General features: G+C 44.8%; 1 protein-coding gene across 8 annotated transcripts in view; it reads right to left on the reverse strand.

Annotated features, from left to right (window-relative positions):
• AXIN1 (axin 1) overlaps nucleotides 1-23,309 on the reverse strand; it is a 212,175-nt gene that overhangs the window by 46,393 nt on the left and 142,473 nt on the right. For all 8 annotated transcript variants that reach the window (XM_039492172.1, XM_039492175.1, XM_039492173.1 and 5 more), the window contains one exon: nucleotides 6,211-6,307. In XM_039492172.1, coding sequence (XP_039348106.1) covers nucleotides 6,211-6,307 — 97 coding nt within the window. The remainder of the gene's footprint in view (nucleotides 1-6,210; nucleotides 6,308-23,309) is intronic.

The raw sequence follows: 23,309 nt of genomic DNA on the forward strand, positions 1-23,309 counted from the left end.
TGTTACATGAAAAAGGAGGAGGGAGATGTACATTTTCTACAACCAGAGAGAACACAAAGGAACATGGAAGCAAAACAGCAGGTGAGTCGGCCCGTCCGGAGCAGGAGGACTTGTGCAGTGTACTTGGCACCAGCCCTTTAACAGGTAAACTCAAAATTTGACAGCCTGCACCTTGAAACTCGTAAATAAACAAAGTAACCACTTGATCCCCCTGTTTAAACAGGGGCCCTGACCTGTCCCAGGGCTCCGGGCTAGGACCGAGGGGCTCCTTTCCTGTCCCAGCCCCAGCGATGAAGTACTGCCTGACGGCTCCTGGTTGGTTAGTGTCTCTTTCTGGCCTTTCTAGAACCCATGAGGACTAAGTCCTGTGAAGGTTCTTCCTAGGCAGGGGAATGTCGAGGCACCAGTGTCTCCCCCAAAATGCAAGAAGGCCGGAGAGATGCTGTCATACGCAGGACAACGCATATAAAGAATGGCTATGATGCCAGAAAAACACTTCTCCCTGGGAATCACACTGACTGAGGAGTGAAGACCAAATCTCTGTGATGTCTTCAAGTTTCTTTCTCATGCAGAACATGAGAGTTAATCTACAGTCCAACAAGGAGGACAGAAATAATGTGTTTCTGCAAGACTTAGAGGTGCAACCAAACTCTGCTTCTGCTCTGCCCCAGCACAGGCTGGGATGGGAGTCAGGGAAGGACGGTTATATTTAACGTAGCCTTTAAAGGAGGCCAGAGCTGCTCTTATGGAAGCAGCGAGTTGAGAACACCTTTTATTACATAAAAATCCACGTCACAGATTGAAGCACTGGGCTTTGCTCATTGACCTCAGTGACAGTGAAACTGTGCTGGAAAGTACAACCGAGCCCAATGACATGGGCTACAAGTACTCTGGTCCAGGACGGCTTTCCTATCCCCTTCCCTTCTCTCACACTGCACGTTTGCAATAGCGTGCAGACCCAATGCTCCTGAAGGATTTCTGCAGCCAGCATGTAATTCTCACCCAAAGAGATTCCTGGAAGAAAGTGCCTGATCTACATGAACCAATGAAAGGAGTGATGCACCAACGTGGTGCTGTTCTACAAATGCCTTTGGGAGGCAGGTCTGGACTGGTGACAACACAGGACGTAAGGTGATTGACTATGCAGACTATAGGAGCCACAGTGATGAGCTGCCAAAATATTAACAACCGGTTCCCTCCTCCTCACCCCATGAGGGGGTCGTGCCCCCCTGCCCATCCCCCGGGACTCCTGCCCCATCCAACCTCCCACGTTCCTTGACACCCCACCCCCAGGACCCCTGCCCCATCCACCCCCCTTCCCTGTCCTCTAACTGCCCCCTGCCACCCCATCCAACCCCTCCTCTTATTCCTGAGGGCCTCCAGGACCCCTGCCCCCTCCAACCACTCCTTCTCTCTGTCCCAACTGCCCCTGGAACCCCTGCCCCTGACTGCCTCCCACCGCCCCCTCCAACCCCTGCTCCTTCCTGACTGCCCCCCCCAGGATCCTTGCCCCCATTCAATTCCCCTATTCCCTGCCCTCTGACCACCCCGAGTCCTGACCCTAATCCACCCCTCGCCCTCTATCCAACCCCCCCTCCCTGCCCCCCTTACCGTGCTGCCTGGAGCCACGCCGCCCGGCCGGCCGGAGTCAGGGCCGGGGGCCGGCCCGGAGACGCGCCGCCCGGCCAGCCGGGGTCGGGGGCTGGCCTGGAGACGCGGCGCCTAGAGCCCTCCTCGTGCCCCCTGCCCCAGCTCACCTGCAGGAAGCTGCTGCTTCCTTCTCAGCCCTCCCAGGCTTCCTGCGCTAACAGCTGATTGGCGGGAAGCCCGGAGGGAGAGCCTTCAGAGGAGGAGGCAGGGCTGGAGCCAGGTGAGCTGGGGCCGGGGGCAGGGCAGGGGAGGGAGCTGCTGGAGCTTTTGTTAAATTTAAAAGCCCTTTACAACCGGTTCTAAAAGGGTTTCTAAATTTAAGAACCGGTTCCTGCGAACTGGTGGGAACTGGCTCCAGCTCACCACTGAGGGGCCACACCCCAACCTGAAGAGATTCTAAGTAGGAAGGGAGGTGAACACAGACTTGCTGCAGGGAGCACTCTACTGGCGTCGCTCCACACAGGACCCTGGGCTGGGGCCCGGTGGAAAGGGAGGGCCCAGGTCCTCTACCACACCCCCTTAAAGGCCTAGGCCTGGAGGTGGGTGGCAAGCTGAGGCATGCTGGCTTGAAGGTCAGGAGCAGGCACCCCTACCGCCTGACAGAGGCCAGAAGCCGGGTGCACCAACCTCTAGGCCACCCAGCCCTCCGAGCTCCTATGGCAAAGTCCTTCGGCTTGCACTCTGACTTGTGAAAGGAATACAGCTGGATTTATTCAAACTGTGCTTCTCCCTCACCTGGGATTTCCGGTGAAGAAGTGGGACTCATTTGGTCCTAAGGGGGAGGAGGAAGATGAAGATGATTTGGGCTGGCAGAGTGGGAAAAAGGTTTATCTTCTCAGAGATCTCTGTAAGGAGTCTCACAACAATGTGGGGTCCTTAGAGAGGAGGGCAAGAAGGTCAGATGTGCCCTCTCCATCTGCAGGCAGACCCAAAGAATCCCAGGATTTTAGCACTTGCACTAATGGAATCCTGTGCCATATAGTCGAGTCTCACTGCTGTAAGGCAGTGGTTCTCAACCAGGGGCCTCGGGGCCACCAGCAGGTTTCAGGGGGGCCCACAAGCAGGGCAACCAAAAGACTATCAGGGGTTCTGATCAGATAGCCGTTTCTGACTGAATATCTGTACGCAACAACAAAACACAGGAAGATTAGGTGGCTTTGGCCATCTGGATACCTTCAGCTCAAGGGTTTTCCAGACTGTCCTACCTACTGGTAGAAGAGAATCTGAAGATTGACACTGGATTCCAGGGGAAGGTCTGATGGTTTGGATCATGACGCCATGGGCGACGCTACATTAGGAGGAGATAGCTAGAGACTGTAGATGGATGTTTCTAGATCCTCTGGACATTCGGGTGGTGGGTGGGACATACAGGATCCAGTTCTGACACTTTGTCCCTTCTCAGGCACCAAGGCTCTGAAGGTACAGAATTCGGGGTAATGGAGAAACATTCCAAGGTGAACATTTTTGCAACTGAAGGGTGAACTGGGAGGACATGTTTCGAAAATGAGTGACCACCTCTCAACATCCTGTATTTTCTGCTCCAACGTGGAACTGTATGTAAGCTGTTACCTCCAATATGTATGGGCCGTCCTGTGAGAATTTTCTGGGGAGTTGGCGACTGCAGGAAGGCCAGGACCAGATCCTCTCTTCCTTTGCCTGGGCGATCCCTGTCTCTCAGGGGCATGGTGTGAAGAGCTCGTGAATTTCCTGCTTGTGGGGAGCTGCAAAGATGTCCCTAGAGATGACTGAGGAAGGGACTGTTGAGGGAAAAATTGGTGGTGCTGGCAGCTCCCCTCCCCGCCCCCTCGCTCCAGCTCACCTTCGCCTCCGCCTCCACCCCATGCGCGCCGCATGCCCACTTTTTCCCCCTAGCTCCCAGTGCTTGCGCCGTGAAACAGCTGTTTTGCACGACAAGTGCTGGGAGGGAGGAGGGGGAATGCGGTGCGCTCGGGGAAGAGGCAGGGCAGGGGAAGGGTGGAGGCAGGGCAGGACTGGGGCAGGGAGGTGTGAGCACCCACCAGCGCCGGGGAAAGTTTGCGCCTATGGGTGATGGGTCATCTAACATAGTGAATGCCAGTGAAAATGAGGTAGGATCAGAGGCTTAAATAGGGAAAAAACAAGTTAAAAATTACTCAGACAAGTTAGATGTCTTCAAGTCACAAAGGCCTGATGAAATACATCCTGGAATACTGAAGGAGCTGAGCCATTAGTGATTATCTTTTAAAAGTAATGGAAGATGGGAGGGATTCCAGAAGATTGGAAAAGGGCAAATATATAATGCCAATCTATAAAAAGAGAAATAAGGACAACCCGGGGAATTACAGACCAGTCAGCTTAGCTTCAGAAAGATAATGGAGCAAATAATTAAGCAATCAATTTGCATTCATCTAGAAGATAATAAGGTGATAAGTAACAGTCAGCATGGATTTGTCAAGAACAAATTGTATCAAACCAACTTGATAGCTTTAAAGAATGTGCTACACATCAGGTCTAGATAGGTGCAGGGATTACTTTAACTATAGGCCATACTACATAGCAGTGACTGATTTTGGAAAGCAACAATGGAAAAATGTATCCGCTTAGATGTTAATTGGGTAGATTTAATTTGACACACTTGCATTTAATTTTAATTTAAAAAAATGAACTTTATAAAATGCCGCACTGGCGTGTGCTAAAATATATTATCTAATTACCTTCTCCTTTCATAGTGGATGGATAAAGTGAGGGCAGAGCAGTGCCTCTCTGAAGTCTATGCCAATTCCATGCCAGTAATTGGCAGGAAGGAGGTGCCACAGTGTCTGAACTAAACTCTTATTCCCTGGAGAGAGACTAGAACTAACTTGCTTCCTCAGTCCTCTCAAATATAAATATGCAATGATATACCTTTTCCCATGAGACTTAAAATTAAAGCACAAAACCTAATGGGAAAACTGTATCTTTCACTGAGAAATCCTTGTGTAGTGTCTGTGTGAAATTTACAAGGAGCAGGTAATTCTCAAAGAACATGCAGATAAGCACTACAGTAGAACCGTTTACAAGCAGCAGGTGTCCAATTTAAACCTTGCTTTAAAAAAAAAATGTTTTCCAAAAAAAGTCAATAAAATTTCATGCTAAGTAAAACTAATTAGGTTGCAAGTAACCACTGCTGGAATGACACTTATTCATCTCAACAAAAGAAATATCTGGCAGATGGAAGTTCGTTAAAGCAGAGTTCGCCATACATATTTTATGCGCCACACTCAGAATTTATAACCTGCGGTTCACTGAAGCATTGCCAGTACACATGATCAATAGAAAGCCACTATTATTTTTATCCAAAAGGTAAAGCTGCTGACAGGCTTTGAAGTCAGAGAATATTCATTCAGTGGTTCCCACTGTTCAGCAACTGAAAAAAAAAAAAAGGCCAAGCCTTCAAATTTCAACTCTAACAAAGCAATGCTTACAGTAAAAACGGCAGCAGCGGGAAATAAAAAGGCACCCAGCCAGTCTTTTCGACAGCAACCACACTGTGAAAGCAACTATGTGAAAGGAGAAGAGGCTGAACAACAGTGGCTAGTAAGCTTCCACAGGGCTTTTATTTTCAATCCAATGATCAAAGCACAGGAGACCCTCTTAAATCATCAGGAAAATAATCTAATTTAAAAGGCAAAACAAAGATTTAAAACACAAGATTAAAACAAGGGTGGATTTTGCCTGCATTGCACTGCTTCTGAACAAGCAGGAGGAGAGTGGCTATGCTGAGTGAAGTCATTTCTCGGAGGACAGAGACATTTTCTCAATTTGATTTGTGTTAGAGCACAGCTGCCCAAGGAAGAAAGTAGTATCTTTATTTTCTGCTAAACATGACATGTCACCTGTAACTTCTCACTCAGGGGAAAAAGGCTTACAGTGATCAGCAAATGTGCAGAAGTTGCTACAGAATCTTAAGGGTTAAGTTAAGAGTCTAATACCAGGCTCTTTTCCCTGATGAAACTGGGGAAAAACTAGAGACAAGAAAGGAGCCCACCTTTCTATCTTATATCCCAAAATAGTGGTCCTCTGCATCAGGCTGGGCTGTCTGGAGAAGAAACACCAGTTGTGGACATGGCATTTGTCAAATAGCCATCAGTCCAGATCCTTAAATTGCCCCTAAGTTTAATCATTTCTCTGCTCAGCTTTACTTTGTGCTAGATGGGTAGCTACATGTTACAGACATACATCCAAGATTAGCTCCAAAATACTTACTGTGAGGTGCCTGCCACCATTATATGTGAGCTTCCCGGCCATCCTACCCAACAACCCAGCCCCTGTCCCGGATCCTCAAACAGGCAACTATTCACCTTAAAGGGCTGTGCATTTTAAAATCAAGTGTTGAGTAGGTGTAACAGTTTCAAAGTGGACTATCCAACTTTGCCTCTCGATAGCCCACTAGACCACCTTTTAAAAAAGCAATGCACTCCCCTGTGACTCCATAGTACAGTGAGCCCACCTGGAGACCTGATCTTTTGCTGACTAAGTGTGCACCTGCAGTCTCTCATACTGGGAGATAAACTTCTCGACAGGCAGAGTATTGCTACTTACAGGAATGTGAGGTAGTGGCACACGTCCATTTGCTTTGGCACTTTCCTGCATCTCTCGGCGATGCTGCTTTCGGAGTCTGTACGGGGGGATCCCATCTCTGCCAGGACAAAATGACAATATGCGCCACTTTAGTGCCTTCCATTAGATGATCTCAAAGCACACTATGTTCATTTAAGCATCATAACTCTCTTCTGAAGCAGGTATTATCTCTGTTTCATAGTTGAGGAAACCGAAGGAGAAAGGTTCCTTGTACACTCGTCAAGTGAGCTGGTTAAGGATGACAGGAGTTAGTGAGGAGTAGTCAAATGTATGCCATTTAAATACACCTCTACCTCGATATAACGCTGTCCTTGGGAACCAAAAAATCTTACCGCGTTATAGGTTACAGTGTTATATTGAACTTGCTTTGATCCACTGGAGTGCGCAGCCCCGCGCCCCCCAAGCACTGCTTTACCGCGTTATATCCAAATTTGTGTTATATCGGGTGGCGGTATATCAAGGTAGCGGAGTATAACATATGAAGACAAGCAACTGAATACTCACAAAATGTACACGTGCTTATATACAAATGCTAGAAATCTAAATATTTGCCATCGTTTGCAGTGGTGTTGTAGCCATGTTGATCCCAGGATGTTGGAGAGACAACGTGGGTGAGGTAATATATTTTATTGGACCTGCTTCTGTTGGTGAAAGAGACAAGTTTTTGAGCTTTCAAATACCTGTCTCTTTCACCAACAGAAGCTGGTCCAATAAAAGTTACCACCTATTCTCTCCAGAAGTCTAAATACCAAGATGAGTGAACTTGAGTGCATTAAAGGAGAATATTGATATAACAGGCATCATGGAAACTTGGTGGAATGAAGATAATCAATGGGACACAGTAATACCAGGGTACAACATATATAAGAATAAGAGAGTAGGTTGCACTGATGGGGGAGTGACACTATATGTGAAAGAAAGTATTGAGTCAAATAAAATAAAAATCTTAAAAATGACTCAAACTCTATCATAGGATCTCTATGGCTAGAAATTCCATGCTTGAACAATAAGTGTACAGCAGTAGCAATATACACCTCTACCCCGATATAACGCGACCCGATATAACATGAATTCGGATATAACGCAGTAAAGCAGTGCTCCGAGGGTGCGGGGCTGCGCACTCTGGCAGATCAAAGCAAGTTCAATATAATGCAGTTTCACCTATACACAGTAAGATTTTTTGGCTCCCAAGGACAGCATTATATTGGGATAGAGGCGTACTACCATCTGACATAGGATGGTGACAGTGACTGTGAAATGCTCAGGGAGATTAGAGAGGCTGAAAAGGAAAAAAAACCAATAATAACGGAGGATTTCAGCTATTTTCATATGGACTGGGTATTGTGGCAAGGCACCTCCTTCATGTCTCCAGGCAGTACAGGGGGCCTGGAATAAATCAGTCCCATTCCACAGAGATTTTATTCCTCACTCAGGTTTTATTTTGCAGTGTTTACAAGGTGGGCCTCAGGGTAGTCCCAAGGAGTACTCTTTAAGCCAAACAAACAAAAAACAAGTTAATAACATAAAGAGATCTAAGAGTCATCTGCTCAATGTGCAGTGGCAGTCAAAAAAGCTAACAGAATGCTAGGAACCATTAGGAAAGGAACAGAAAATCAAACAGAAAATATCATAATGCTGCTACATAAATCAATGGTACTCATACACCTTGAATACTGTGCGCCACTCTGGTTGCCCCATCTCAAAGAAGATATATTAGAATTGGAAAAGGCTCAGAGTAGGGCAGCAAAAATGAATCAGGGTATGAAATAACTTCCGTGTGAGGAGAGGTTAAAAAGACTGGGACTGCTCAGCTTAGAAAAGAGACGACAGAGGTCTATAAAATCATGACTGGTGTGGAGAATGTGAATGAAGTGTTATTTACCTCTTCACACAACATAAGAACTAGGGCTCACCAATGAAATGTATAGACAGCAGTTTAAAACAAGCAAAAGGCAGTACTTATTCACACGACACACAGTCAACCTGTAGAACTAATTGCCATGGCGTACTGTGAAGGCCAAAAGTATAGCTGGGTTCAAAAAAGGATTAGATAAGTTTGATGGAGGATACTCCATCACTGGCTGTTAGTCAAGATGGTAGGGATGCAACCCCCATGCTCTGGGTTTCCTTAAACCTCCAACTGGCTGAAGCTGGGACTGGGCGACAGGAGATGGATCACTCAAAATTGCCCTGTTCTGTTAATTCCCTCTGAAGCACCTGGCACTGGCTACTATCAGAAGACAGGATACTGAGCTAGATGGACCATTGGTCTGACCCTGTATGGCCGTTCTTATAACTATATCTGCCTATATGATCACTAACTCCTATGAACAACATTTCTCTTTCTGTTCAAAACACTAGAAATTAAATGATAAAACTTCATTAATGCAGCGTTCAGGTTCCCTGGCTGTATCTCCTGCCATTCCAGAATGTCAAGTTCAGCAAAACTCGCTTCTTTCCTATCATCTTTACCAGGATCTAGAATTCCCCCATTAATAAATTCACCCCAAGAAATGTTTCCAACCGAACCATGTGCTCATCCACATTTGCTGGCTTTCCCCCAGCACTTGGTTGAAAAATTTCTCTATAACCTCTTTTAATTTTACATGCCAGCAATCTGGTTCTGTTTTGGTGTAGGTGGAGCACCCATGGAAAAAAATTAGCGTGTGCTTAGCACCCACTGACAGCCAGCTCCTCCCTCATGCCTCCTGCCCACCAACCAACTCCTCCCCCTCCCTCCTAGTGCATCCTGCCCTCCGCGATCAGCTGTTCCAGTGTGTGCAGGAGGCACTGGGGAGTGAGGAGCGCGATGGGGTGCTCCTGTGGGAAGGGGTGGGGTGCGGGGTGGGAAGAGGCCGGGGTGGGAGCTTGGGGGAAGGGGTGGAGTTGGGGCAGGACTTGGGGCTGAGCGGGAGTTGAGCAGCCCCAGGGAAAGGAGGAAGCCGGTGCCTGTGGCGCAAGCAAACAATATGTGTTTTAATATGGCGAAATGTAAATATATACAGCCAGGGACAATGAATGTAGGCCATTCTTACATGATGGGGGACTCTATCCTGGGAAGCAGCGACTCTGAAAAGGGTCATGGTGGAAAATCAGCTGAACATAAGTTCCCAGTGCGACGCTGCAGCCAAAAGGACGAACGCGATCCTTGGATTCATAAACAAGGGAATCACAAGCAGAAATAGAGAGGTTATTTTATCTCTATATTTGGCAGCTGGTGCAACTACTGCTAGAATACTGTGTCCAGGTCTTGTGTCCTCAATTCAAGAAGGATGCTGATAAACTGGAGAGAGTTCAGAGAAAAGCTATGAGAATGATTAGAGCAGGGGGAGAGAAGGATAGCTCAGTGGTTTGAGCACTGGCCTGTTAAACCCAGGGTTGTGAGTTCAATCCTTGAGAGGGCCACTTAGGGATCTGGGGCAAAAAATCAGTACTTGGTCCTGCTAGTGAAGGTAGGGGGCTGGACTCAGTGACTTTTCAAGGTCCCTTCCAGTTCTAGGAGATAGGATATCTCCATTAATTTATTTTAGGGGTCGGTAACCTCTGGCACGCAGCTCACCAGGGTAAGCACCCTGGCCGGCTGGGCCAGTTTGTTTACCTGCTGCGTCCGCAGGTTCTGCTGATCGTGGCTCCCACTAGCTGCAGTTCGCGCGGGCCGAGGGATGTGCTGGCCGCCACTTCCAGCAGCCCCCATTGGCCTGGAGCAGCAAACCGTGGCCAGTGGGAGCCGTGATCGGCCGAACCTGCGGACGCGGCAGGTAAACAAACTGGCCCAGCCGGCCAGGGTGCTTACCCTGGCGAGCCACGTGCCAGAGATTGCCGACCCCTGGATTAGAGGATTAGAAAATCTGCCTATAGTGGTAGACTCAAGGAGCTCAATCTCTTTAGTTTAACAAAGAGAAGGTTAAGGGATGGCTTGATTATAGTCTATAAGTACCTACCATGGGGAACAAATATTTAATGATGAGCTCTTCAATCTAGCGGAGAAAGGTCTAACACAATCCTATGTCTGGAAACTGAAGCTAGACAATTCAGACTGGAAGAAAGGTGTAATTAACCACTGGAACACACTACCATGGGGTGGGGGGAGGATTCTCCATCCCTGGCAATTTTAAATCAAGACAGGATTTTTTCTAAAAGCTCTGCTCTAGGAATGATTTCAGGGCAGTTCTCTAGCCTGTGCTATGCAGGGGGTCAGACTAGATGATCACAATGGTCCCTTCTGGCCTCGAAATCTATGAGGGAAATGTAGGGCTGACAGGCAGTCCTGCCCCTATTCTCCCTGCCCTTCTCCTGTCACTCACCCCAATGCTGCCCTTTCCAGTATCCCATCCCGCTCCTCTAACTTCACCTATGCCCCACTCCTTTCCATCCCTTGACCCACAACTGCTCTCCTACCAACTCAACCCTATTTCTTCCCCTCTCATAATCATCCATCTCCTTGTTGCACCCCAAAGCTCTTTGGCAGCCCTGATCACCTTCCCCTCCCAAAGAACATCTGCACGGGTAATTTATTTTCTTTTTAAAAAGAATGTCTGCACCTTCTGAATATTCTGCTGTACTCTGATTACATCTCCCCAAAATACAAAAACCCTTGGACAGAGGCAGGTAGTAGCAAGATGCCTCCTTTCTTTATTTCAAATTTCTGCCCATGGCTGGATTTGAGCTCACAGTGACTGGGCGTTGCTCAGGTTCAATGGCTGTAACATTCCTCTTTGAACTATTCAGTTCCCATGATTCACAGATAGCTTCCAACTGCCTTAGCCTCTACCTCTGCACATGCAGAGTGTAATCTGTTTGGCGTGGGAGCTTTAGAACTGCTTGGTGCATGCTTAATTAGAGAACCAAACTCTTTGGCTAATAACTCTCTAATTTGATTTCCCTTGAAGGTGGCATGCACTCTTTTGGGGTAACTCTTGAACGTTTGAGTTCCTGGTGCAATTATCTCAGCCCTGGTTTGCTATCTGTGTACAAAAAATAGAGATTGCTAAAAACAAGGGAATTTAGAGAAAAGCTGTGTTTTGTTTTGTTTTGGGGGGAGACTATAACTTGGAAATCCCTTGGTCATATGATCCTGAATTTGGATCAGTAACCAAACCCCATGCCGCCAGGAGACACACCAAATTTCAAGGCAATCTGAGTAACCATGCGGATTTTAGAGCACTTAGAAGAGTTGCGCTTTAAACAGCTGGTCTTAACCTTCAGTGTAGCAGAGCTGGCGCTCCGCTGTAATACAGTGAGTAAACCACAGATTGGTCTGGGAGAGGAGGAGGAAGAAAAGGCAGTACAAGGATAACTATAGTGAGGAAAACTCAGCCTGGAAATCAGGAACACATTTTTAATAGTGAGGGTAGTTAACCACTGGAGCAGCTTCCAAAGGGATGTGGTGGATTCCCTATCACTGATATCTTTCTAAAAGACATACTCTAACTCAGGGGTAGGCAACCTATGGCACGTGTGCTGAAGGCGGCATGTGAGCTGATTTTCAGTGGCACTCACACTGCCAGGGTCCTGGCCACCAGTCCGGGGGGGCTCTGCATTTTAATTTAATTTTAAATGAAGCTTCTTAAACATTTAAAAAACCTTATTTACTTTACATACAATAGTTTAGTTATATATTATAGACTTATAGAAAAAGATCTTCTAAAAACGTTAAAATGTATTACTGGCACAGAAAACCTTAAATTAGAGTGAATAAATGAAGACTTGGTACACTGCTTCTGAAAGGTTGCCGACCCCTGCTCTAACTCAACCAGAAGTTATGGACTTGACCCAGGAATCACTGGATGAAAATTTATGACCTGTGCTATGCAGGAGGTCAGACAAGATGATTGCCGTGTTCCCTTTTGGCCTTAAAAATCTATGTATTGTTTCTGCATGGTTGGGTTCTGCTGAAAGTTCCAAAGAACAGTTTCTAATTAGCTCTGTTACCATGCATCTGAGGAACCTCATCCTCCCACATTCAGGTGCTATGGTGCATGACAGTAAGTGTGTTCCTCCTTTCCCCTTGTCCAGTGGCCTCTGAACCCAGCCATCTGCACTGCGGACACTGCCACAGGTGGGTGGTGATTAGAGCTGGTCCACTCATCCACTGCAAGCAACAGCCATTGTGAATGTCTAGTGTTTCCATCAAATAATTATTTGCATATGTTTCCATTTTTGCACGTACTCCATGCAAACACTCAGGTGGTTAGCTATTTGTTCAGACAGGTGGCTATAAATTTGTTGTTCAGTGTTTAAGTGGGGACTGCTCCAGCTCTTAAAGAGTTTCTGTAACTTCAGTGTCATTTCACTAATTCCCTTGTTTTCTCTTTCAGCTCACAGATGAGCAGGGGAAATGCAGAGCACAATAAAGTAAGAGTTAGTGGCTGCAATTAAGTATATTTGGTTATTTTCCCAATTATTTTTGAATGGTTATAATGCTAGTGTGTATGACACATTTATTCGATCCTAATATTTGCTAATGTTTAATAAATGCTTTGTAATTTAAGCTGTGAATAATGTAGAATACAGAGCTAGTTTATAGCTAATTCAGCATGTTCTGCTCATTACACAAGATGTTTCTCCAAAAAGGTGGAGACCAGCCTAGTTGATACCTTGGTTGCACTGGGGCTTGCAGATCTGAGGCAGAGCTAAGAGAAGCCAAGCAGATCCTTTGGCTGCCACTGAGAGGGAAGCACCAGCATACAGAGCACAGAGAAGTTGCTGAAAGGCAGGACAAAGCACTGTGTAACAGAGCTAGGCAGAGGCTTTGATCCACACTCGCACTGCGAGTCCCAGTGCAGGAGGGGCACTGGGACTCTATGGGCCACCAAGGGCATCCACTTTAAGCTTTCATCTCCCAGCCATCATCTCTCTTGGGCAGAGAACCACATCTCACTCCCTCCTGACTGGGGTTTATCCAGGCTGCACAGTTCCCTGTCTACACAGTGTTATTTCCTGCAAGCCAGACTGCCTAAGCAGGCCAATGTCTGTGTTTTGCTCTCTCCTCAGAGGCTATAAAGAGCATGTTTTCCCACTGTCACAAGTTACCACCCACGTTGTCTAAGCAAGCATATTTATTCTTAAGGCAAAAGCATTAGAATCATAGGGTGAGTAGGGACCGCAAAAAATCATCTAGTCCAAACCCCTCAAGATGAAGGATTTGTTGGGTCTAAACCATTCAAGACAGATTGCTATCCAGCCTCCTTTTGAAAACGTCCAGTGAAGGAGCTTCCAAACCACCCTAGGCAGTCTGTTCCATTGTCCTGCTGTTTTTACAGTTAGGAAGTTTTTCCTGAGATTTAATCTAAATCTGCTATGCTGTACTTTGAACCCATTGCCTCTTGTTCTAGCCTCTGTGGCAGGAGAGAACAACTTTTCTCCATCTTTTTTATGGCAGCCTTTCATGTCTCCCCTGCCCTCCCAAATCTCCTCTTTTCCAAACTAAACATACCCAGTTCCTTCAGCCTTGCTCATATGGCTTGCACTCCATCCCTTTGATCATGTTTGTCGCTCACCTCTGGATCCTTTCCAGTTTTTCTACATCCTTTCTATACACTGGTGACCAAAACTGGACACAGTGCTCCAGCTGAGGCCTACCCAGCGCTGAGTAGAGTGGTACTATCACCTCCTGTGACTTGCATGCTATGCTTCTATTAATGCAACCTAACATTGCATTTTTTTTGCTGACTCATGTTGAGGTTGTGATCCATCACAACTCCCAGATCCTTCTTAGCAATGCTGCTGCCAAGCCAGTTATTTCCCATTCTGTATTTGTGCATTTGTTTTTTCTTCCCTGAGTATAGCACCAGACATTTGTCTTTGTTGAATTTCATTTTGGTGTCTATAGCCCAGTTCCCCAATTTATCAAGACCCCTCTGAATTTTAGCTCTATCCTCCAAAGTGTTGGCAACCTCCCCTACCCCCGAGCTTTGTGTCATCTGCAAATCTGATCAGTCTGCTCTCTATTCCCACATCCAGGTAATTAATAAAGATGTTAAACAGCACCGGACCCAGAACAGATCTCTGTGGAACCTCACTTGAGACCTCCCCTCCAATCTGGCATCATTCCATTAGTCGTTACTCTTTGTTTGTGGCCGTTTAACCAATTATGTATCCACTTAATGGCAGTTCTGCCAAGCCCACACTTCTCCAGCTTGCTTATCAGAATGTCATGTGGCACTGTGTCAGAAGTCTTACTGAAGTCCAGGTATATTATGTCCACCACATTCCCCCTATTCACCAAACCAGTTACCCTGTCAAAGGAAATCAAGATGCTTTGGCACAATGTGCTCTTAGTAAATCCATGCTTGTTTCTAGTGATTACCCCTTCATCTTCCAGGTATTCACAAATTGAGTTTTATACATTGCTTTAGTAGCTTCCCAGGTATCGAAGTCAGGCTGACTGGTCTATAATTCCCAGGCTCCTCCTTTTCAGAGATGGGCACTACATTAGCCCTTCTCCAGTCTTCTGGGACCTCTCCTATCATCCATGAGTTAGCAAATATTATTGTCAGTATGCCAAGATTTCCTCAGTAAATTACAGAGAAAACATATTAAAAACAATACAAGAATTTACACATGCATGATAATAAGCTTAACACCAAACTTCAGCAGGGGCTCTAGTAGGAGTTAATCCTTCAAACCACGCCAACGAGTTTTTCTATGGTTACAAGTTCTTAACAGCCTTAGCTCAGAATGAGCACACCCATGATTAGGTTAGTCTTTCCTTTTGATCAAAGCTTGGGCCTTTGATCTTCAGATTCTGGCAACACAAATTGGTAGACAATGGTCCCCCTCCTCAGGGTGTAACTTGAAAAAGCTGGGCTTCTGCATAATCAGAGGTGGGAAGTTGCATTCACCTCTACCTAGAGGCCCCCAGGCAAACCACTTGATGCTGTCCAAAAGTCCATTCTTGTCTGGCTCATTGTTCAATATAATCCTTTGAAGGTCCGAACACTTCCCTGGGCTCACAATAATACACAAGCTTTGCATTTAACACAATGGATTCCAAAGATACTTAAATTTAATCCAAAGAGGTTTTTCAAGGTCTTGGAGGAAATTGTCAAATCTGTCACACACTGACTCTACTCCTACTGCTGGTATCATACTTGGGTGCATACTGAATGCTGACACAGTATCTTTTACAGTAGTTGTAGGCACCAGGTTTTGAGACCATAATAAGAACATAAGAATGACTATACTGGGTCAGACCAAAGGTCCATCTAGCCCAGTATCCTGTCTTCCGACAGTGGCCAACACCAGGTGCCCCAGAAGAAGTGAACAGAACAGGTGATCATTAAGTTATCCATCCCCTATCGCCCATTCCCAGCTTCTGGCAAACAGAGGCTAGGGACACCATCCCTGCCCGTCCTGGCTAATAGTCATTGATGGACCTCATAGACTTTAAGGGACCATTATGATCATCTAGTCTGACCCCCTGCACAACGCAGGCCACAGAATCTCACCATCCTCCATGAATTTATCTAGCCTTTTTGAACCCTGTTATAGTCTTGGCCTTCACATCATCCTCTGGCAAAGATTTCCACAGGCTGACTGTGCATTGTGTGAAAACAACCATTGCTACCACTGCTGGTGGTAAATCACTTTTGGCTTAGTACAGATGGGCCCAAGGCGGTTGCCCAACTGTAAAAAAAAAAAAAAAAAAACAACCCAAAGAATTGTACTCTAATTTTCACCAAGACACATCCATACAATTCCAGAAGCTTATTTATCATTCCTACATCGACAAATATACAAATACAAAACATAATAAAAATGGTACTCAGAGAGGACACCAACCCATGGAGATTGTATTATAAAACATGGAAAACAGGTTTATAGTCTAATGAAATTGGACTCTTTAGAAAGAAATCAAGGGGAAAAAAACAAATGCCCATTTAGGAATGTTGGAGTTTTAATTTTTGCAGGTTATTATAGTTTATCCTGACACAGCAAGAACAATGAAATTTGAAATCTTTGAAATACGAATTAAACTCGCTGAGGTAGTATTTTTAGTTCTCAGACACTGTTTCATTACACACACACAACTTCTCCTTACAATTGTTATACTATGCAACCCCACCAACAAATAGCCACCGCTTCATTCTGAAAAGCAGCACAAGTAATCCAGTCACAATGCAACTCACAATGTTTAGATAATTCACATTTACACAGGCCAGCTGTATTTATTATTGTGTTAAAATAAAATTGCTAAATATATTCTTTATAGTTGCTTCCAAATATTGCATAAAACAAAGCTGTTTAAAACTGTCACAGTACCAATTCCTGCATTCCCTTCACACACTATTTGACAATGAGAACAGACTGCTTACTGTACACTAAGCCTGAACAACCAAAGAATTACAACTACCAAACTGTTCAAGGAACAATAAAAGAGCAGACTTGTATTATAACTTATGTTTGCTACCAAACAGTTATTGCAATAGGCACTTCATTCAGTTGCTCTCTTTTTCAAATGTTAGTGACTAAAATTCATACTGTCCTCAGAGGATAATTCTCTTTCCTTATTACTGTGGGCATACAGGATTGCTGCAGATTTGCTAGTGTGACTCAATTACCTCATGCAAATGGAATTTTATTTAGTAACCCAAACACTCAAAATGAAATTCCATTAAACAAACATGATTAATGACAAGTGCTTTTTAATATGAAGACAACTGACAAGACAGAAACTTAGGCTAATTATGACTCTGCTTATTGGTTGCAAATAATATAATATAAGACAAACACAAATCTCAGAACACTACCTATACTGCACCAAGTCAGTACCATCATCCAAAGAGCCAAGCGTTTTTTCTGAGAGTTATAACATGGAAGTGTTGCTATAACAACAGGCTATTGTGATGGCTTTCATTGTAGGGCATCCTTTTCTTTAATGATGAATGTTCACGTGGAAAATAAATTTAGAACCACTGTAGTTAAATAAACCAGTTTCATCAACATCCATTCAAAATGTAGCTCTCTCCAGACAAAATGACAATAGAACTACTGACAATTTTACAGAAGATGCTTTCCGTATGGAATCGTTTTATCTATTTCTGTTATAAAGTCAAAGTCTGGTAAATATGTAACAGTGGTGAGCTGATGGCTAAACACCAAACACTGTAGCAGAGTACAACTCGTGTATTCTAAGCAGTTTAAACATTCACGGTAAATGCAGCATTATGTTGGCAGGTAGGGTGCTGCCTTTTTTTTTTTTTTTTTTTTTTTTTTTTTTTTTAATTCTCTGCAGCACCAGTCCCAGAGGAAAGAGCAGAGTTTTGTTCAGAGCACAGTAGTGAAAGGCTGATAATGGCCTCTAATCTATCCAGCTTCAAACACATGTTCAGCCCTGCTGTGCTGCCTTTGATGTCACTTTAACTAGATTCCCCAGTGCCACCTCTGAACTCGGAACATTCCTTCATTCAATGCACTATGCCAACTCAACCAGAGGAAGCAAATTCAAAAGATAAGCACTTAAATTTTATCCCAACAAACCCTCATTCAATAGATGGTGAAAGCAATGAAAACCAACACCATACTTTTGTTTTCCTTTTGTCAGGTAACTTTCTTTGAGATATTTTCAATAGCTAGAGAAGTTAAAAAGTAGTCCATGATTTTCTTTTGCAGCAACTTTGCTTTTAAGTAACTTTATAAAACTGAGTTGACATGTTTGACTGGATGATCTTTGCTGGTACCAGAAAGAACTGCTGTTGGACTAGGAGGGAGAGCTAGTGAGATGGTTTGTGACTATCTTTTCTTTTTTTCCAATGATAATTATTTAATGATACATTTCTAATCTGCTAGTCTGGAAACACTGGGGCTTCCGCTCCTTTCAAGAGGGACAGGCAGCCACAACCGGTAACGACAGATTCTTTTGTTGGCCTGTAGCCAGGGCTCCCAGGTTATTTTCCTTTTCTCTCATGTAGATAGCTTCCAAGCCCAATCCATTAATTATACACTTGGGATAATTATTTAAGGTTTTTAAATTAAAACTGCTAACAAACTTCCAGGATAAGAATTTTAGATCATTTTGGATCATTGGCCATGAGACAGGCAGAAAGCAAATCGGCAGGTAAGATGCCATTTTCTGAACCATCACTTCTACCAATGCACAACTATGAATATGTGACTCGTCAGCCCTCATTCACAGAAGCAAGCAGCGGGGTGGGAACTTCTTAGACATTGCTGCACCTACAAACCCTTTGGTTAAACGCCCTCAGGTGAGGAAATGGAATCTAGCATGTCATGTTTTCAGGGGTGACCGGAGAACCAAACTGCTACCCTAAACTCAGTTATTCATGTTAGCATATTAAATTTAAACTCCTCTGCAAGTTCCTGCCTAGTTCTGCCTTGGTCCTCAAGTTGGATATTCTGTTTTTCTTCCTCTCATCCAGGAAACAATGGCTCAAGTGCAGTGACAGCTTTTACCTTGGCTGGGCAAGAACATTGCTCTCCCTTCCATATTTCAGTGGAATGATCTCTCATCCACCTTTGCAACAGTAGTCCTGAACATCCACCTGGCAACATAAACAATGTATCTGCTGGCCTAAATTAAAGTTATTTCTGGTTAGAAACAGAGCCATACTCCTGACATTTAACAAATGCCTGTCCTTTTCCCTTTCCAGGAAGAAACCTTGCAAATGAAACCACTGACTCAGGGCATATCTACATGGCACCTGGAGGCTTAACTCCAGCTTGGGAAGACATATATGCACTAACTTTGATCAGAGGAAGTGTGCTAAAAATAGCAGTGTAGCCATGGCACTGACATGGGCTAGCCGTCCTGGAACAATCATATCCGAGGCCCTAGGTACATACTTGCTGGCCCTTCCCGCTACCCACATTGCGGCAGCTACACTGCTACTTTTAGCGATAGCTCAATCAAAGCTAGTGCATGTACGTCTACCCAATGTGGAAATTATGCTGTAGACAAGCCCACAGATAAACCTGCACATGGGACAAGGCCCAGAGAAGGGAATTACATTCCTTTTTTACTGCGATAAAGGGCTGGGAAGGGCACATTCACTTTCGGTTAGAATTTGTAGGCTTTGCAAAACTGAGAGTCTAAGAGGAATTTAATGAGAGGATGGTGGTTTAGCATCTATGGGGGCTGGGAGGTCATTCCTTCTGAAGGCGGCAACATGGAAGGAGGCATGGGAAGTGCAAGGAGGAAATGAACGGGCATTCAGGCATGGAGGAGCAAGCGAGGCAAGATGGAAAACAGCAACAGAAGATCCGACTTGAGGACCAAGGCAGAACGAGGCAGGAACTTGCAGAGGAGTTTAAATTTAATATGCTAAAGAACTCCTCCAGCAAAGGGACTCTAACATGGGGCTGATGTGGTCTAATTATAATACAGTGGTTAAGCGTGCCCTGTTCCTCTTTGTGCCTACTCCATATAGAGGATAAGGGCCTGCCACCAGTAAATGGAATTACTCCTTTATTTCAGGTGATGAAGACCTGCAGTTTTGATGCTGACAGTCTTGCTTTCTGCTCTGCTGATGACCAAATGGTAGGGGCAGCTGTCACGGAGTTTGGGGAGTCAAGGCCCTGCACCCCCGGCTCCCTGCGATTCACCATGACTCTCAGCCAGCCAGTAAAACAGAAGGTTTATTTAGACGACAGGACACCATCCAAAACAGGTCTTGCCAGTACAGACAACAGGACCTCCTTTAGTTAGGTCCATCTGGGGGGCCCAGGGAGGCCACAGCCCCGTTGGGAAGCCCAAGCCCTGTCGGGGTGCCCGTCTCCATTTCCCAGCCAGCTCCAAACTGAAACTCCCTCCAGCCGACTCACTCAGCCTCCCCCGGCTCCTCCTCCAGCCTTTGGGTCTTTTGTCCAGTTTCCCGGGCAGAGGTGTTACTTGGCCTCCAACCTCCTCCTGGGTTCTCATGTTACATGCTCCGGTATCCTCCCTTTCACAAAGGCAGTCCCAGCAAAAATCCCCTGCAACCTTCTCAGGTCAATACTCCCCACTCAGTATTCAAATAACACATCAAGAACATTCCCACTTCGTCACAGCCACTACATAGTGAACAGGTGAGGAAGATGGCATAAGACTTGCCACTATGCAGAATGTCATCACAAGACAACTGTTTTAAGTGTGGGATTAAAAAAAATTTTTTTAAACTGTTTCTCATAATCTCCTCCAACAGGCAGCATTCTCACCAACCTTTGCAGAGGAACTGTGAGGGCCAGGAGAGAGGTCAAGGGAAGGATCAAGGAAATAGAAAGTTCTATCTCTAAAGTTTCCCCTGCACTCTGCCCACTTCATCCATGGGCCTCATCCCTTTCACCTGAAGGGACCACCTTTAAGGCTTTATGGCCTTAAAGATACAGAAATTACCAGGTAGAGTTCTCTGGCCTGTAATACACAGGCACGGGAAGGGGTCAGACTAGATTATCGGAATGGCCGCTTCTGGCCTTATTTATGGATCTATGCCAGGACAAGATGAGAAGGGACTGGAGACTCTTAGTGAAGTACTTAGCAAAGACCCACAAAGAGCTAGCTGGTCACATGGCACTGGTTTCTCCTTGTCACTACATTTTATTAGAAGAAGCTAAATACACCGCAAACCCTTTTCCAAATATGACTTTTCTGTGTAAGCAGCTGCTATAGGGTTATGTAATCATAGTATGTAGGGAAAGTAGGCCACTGATCCTGATCTAAAGGTGAGGGGCTCATGGATAAATCTATTAACACCAGGTCCACATCATGGCCTCTCTCCTGAGGTTGCCAGCAAAGGGGCTAATTGTGATAATGGGTTTCCAGTCACTTACACACTAGGAAATGGATTAGGAAAATCAGCTTCTGTTCACTGAACTGCCACCAGATGGCAACAACTTCAGTTGCTACTAACTTCGACCAGAGTGGAACCGATGACCTAAATGTAGAAAATATAGTCTGATTATGATGATGAAGGTCAAGGCTGTGGAGGTAAGCAAAAGCTAAGAGATGATCACATGAGACTCTATTGTCCCTGAAAATTTAAATAGCGAGGGAAATATGTGGCCCCCAGGAAACTAAACTGAGCTACAGATTATAAGAATAAAAATCACATAACGTCAAAAAATTACGCTAATGTCGTAGACCCCCAAGTTTACATTAGTCTTCAAGCCATAAATTACCAAATCTAAGGTGAACAATTCCGGGCGTGATTTACAGAGGTGTTCAGAACCCAACATTTCAGCTGACATCAGTGGGTGCTGTGAGTGCCCAGCACATCTGAAAGTCAGGTCCTCTGTTTTTAATCTTATGCAAAACTTCACTTACTTGACATAAAATTGCCTGTTACAGTAACCCCCTGCTCAGTCAGGGCAGTTTATTGTATACACTTGCCCACTATATGTTTTCTAGAACCTTCTTATGAAGCATCTGTTAGTGACCACTGCTGGACCCTGGAGTAGATGAGCCATTAGCTCTCTTGTGGCAATTATCTATTTCCCTTTCTCACATTTTCCTCTCTGTCAAGCCCGTGGAGCTGCTCCTTGAGCTCACTAGGCGGAGGGCATGATTTTGACCCAGGAGTCTTATTTCTGATGCCAGATATATTATGACTGTTATTTAACATTTACATATATATGGGCCAGCATCTGACCATGCTTGTTATCTAACACAGTCAAAGATAATTATACCTCATGCAAGTGTCTTCATGCCCAGTTCAGACACGGTCATTATCAAGTTTACTGCTTGCTGCATGCTGCCATTGTGTTCCTAATATTCCAGAGAATATTACTTCATGAATACTTTGAGGAGGTTTATATTACTGAAGATAAATTCCAATTAGATTATATACTCTGTAGGTGACATAATTAGCACCATTACCAAAGATGTTTCATACATCAAATACCGTGAAAGCTACGAACAGTTCAGCTGAGGAAACATGAAATGGATGTGTATTCTGTAGGTACAAAGATATACCCTGTATGCTTCAATCCACCATTAGGGGATCACTGATACAATGCATTCAGGCATCGACTTCTGGAATGGCGACTGGTGGCAGATTTCTTTTGTGGAATCAGGGTAAATTAAACTCCAGTCTGTACAATGTAATCTCAACACAGATGTCATAAGGAGAATACAATCAAAACCTTGAGGCAAAGCAACAACCAAGTAAGGGACTGCTCCCTTCCAGAACAGATATATGAGGAAGAACAATCAACAAACAATTTCACTAAGAACAAGGCTATTGAGGAAAAGTTATATGAATTCTTTGCATCGGTCTTCACTGCAGAGGCTGTGAAGGAGATTCTCACACAATCTTTTTAGGTGACAAAACTGAGGAACTGTCCTAGATTGAGGTAATTAGAGGAGGTTTTAGAACAAATTGATACATTAAACAGTAGTAAGTTGCTAGATCCCGATGGGATTCACCCAAGAATTCTGGAGGAACTCAAACATGAAACTGCAGAACTGCTAACTGTTATGTGACCTACTGCTTAAATCAGCCTCTGTACCAGACGACAGGTAGGCAGCTAACACCAATTTTTTTTAAAGGGTCTCAGTGACAGACCCGTAAGTCTAGTTTCAGTACTGGGCAAATTGGTTGCAACAAGAGTAAAGAAAAGAATCATCAGACACATAGATGAACACTATATGTTGAGGAAAAGTCAACAACTTCTATAAAGAGAAATCATGCCTCACCAATCTGTTAGAATTCTCTGAGGCAGTCAACAAACATGTGGACAAGTGTGACCCAGTGGATATAGTGTATCTAGAATTCAGAAAGCCTTTGACAAGGTCCCTCACCAAACGGCTGTTAAGCAAAGTAAGCAGGATAAGAGGAAAGGTCCAGCTGGTGAGCTCCCCTGCTGTGGTTTATGATTCTATGAAGAGGAGAAAGGGCTCTCAGCGAAGATGTGAAACTCTTCATGTGAAGTCTTTATTAAACAGGCCCAAACCAAGGCTATCACAATAACCAGGTTAGGAGCTTGCCCATCTCACAGATCAATACTGGCCATATCAAAATGCTGCTTTGAGGCAAGTCAGAGTAGTTTAAGGGGCAAGCGCAAGCGAAGCAATGGGGGAGAATCTTAACTTCAACGGCCTCTGCCTATTGCCAGGTCTATTGTTA

This window comes from Mauremys reevesii, linkage group 10 (assembly GCF_016161935.1).
Source record: "Mauremys reevesii isolate NIE-2019 linkage group 10, ASM1616193v1, whole genome shotgun sequence".
NCBI lineage: Eukaryota > Metazoa > Chordata > Testudines > Geoemydidae > Mauremys > Mauremys reevesii.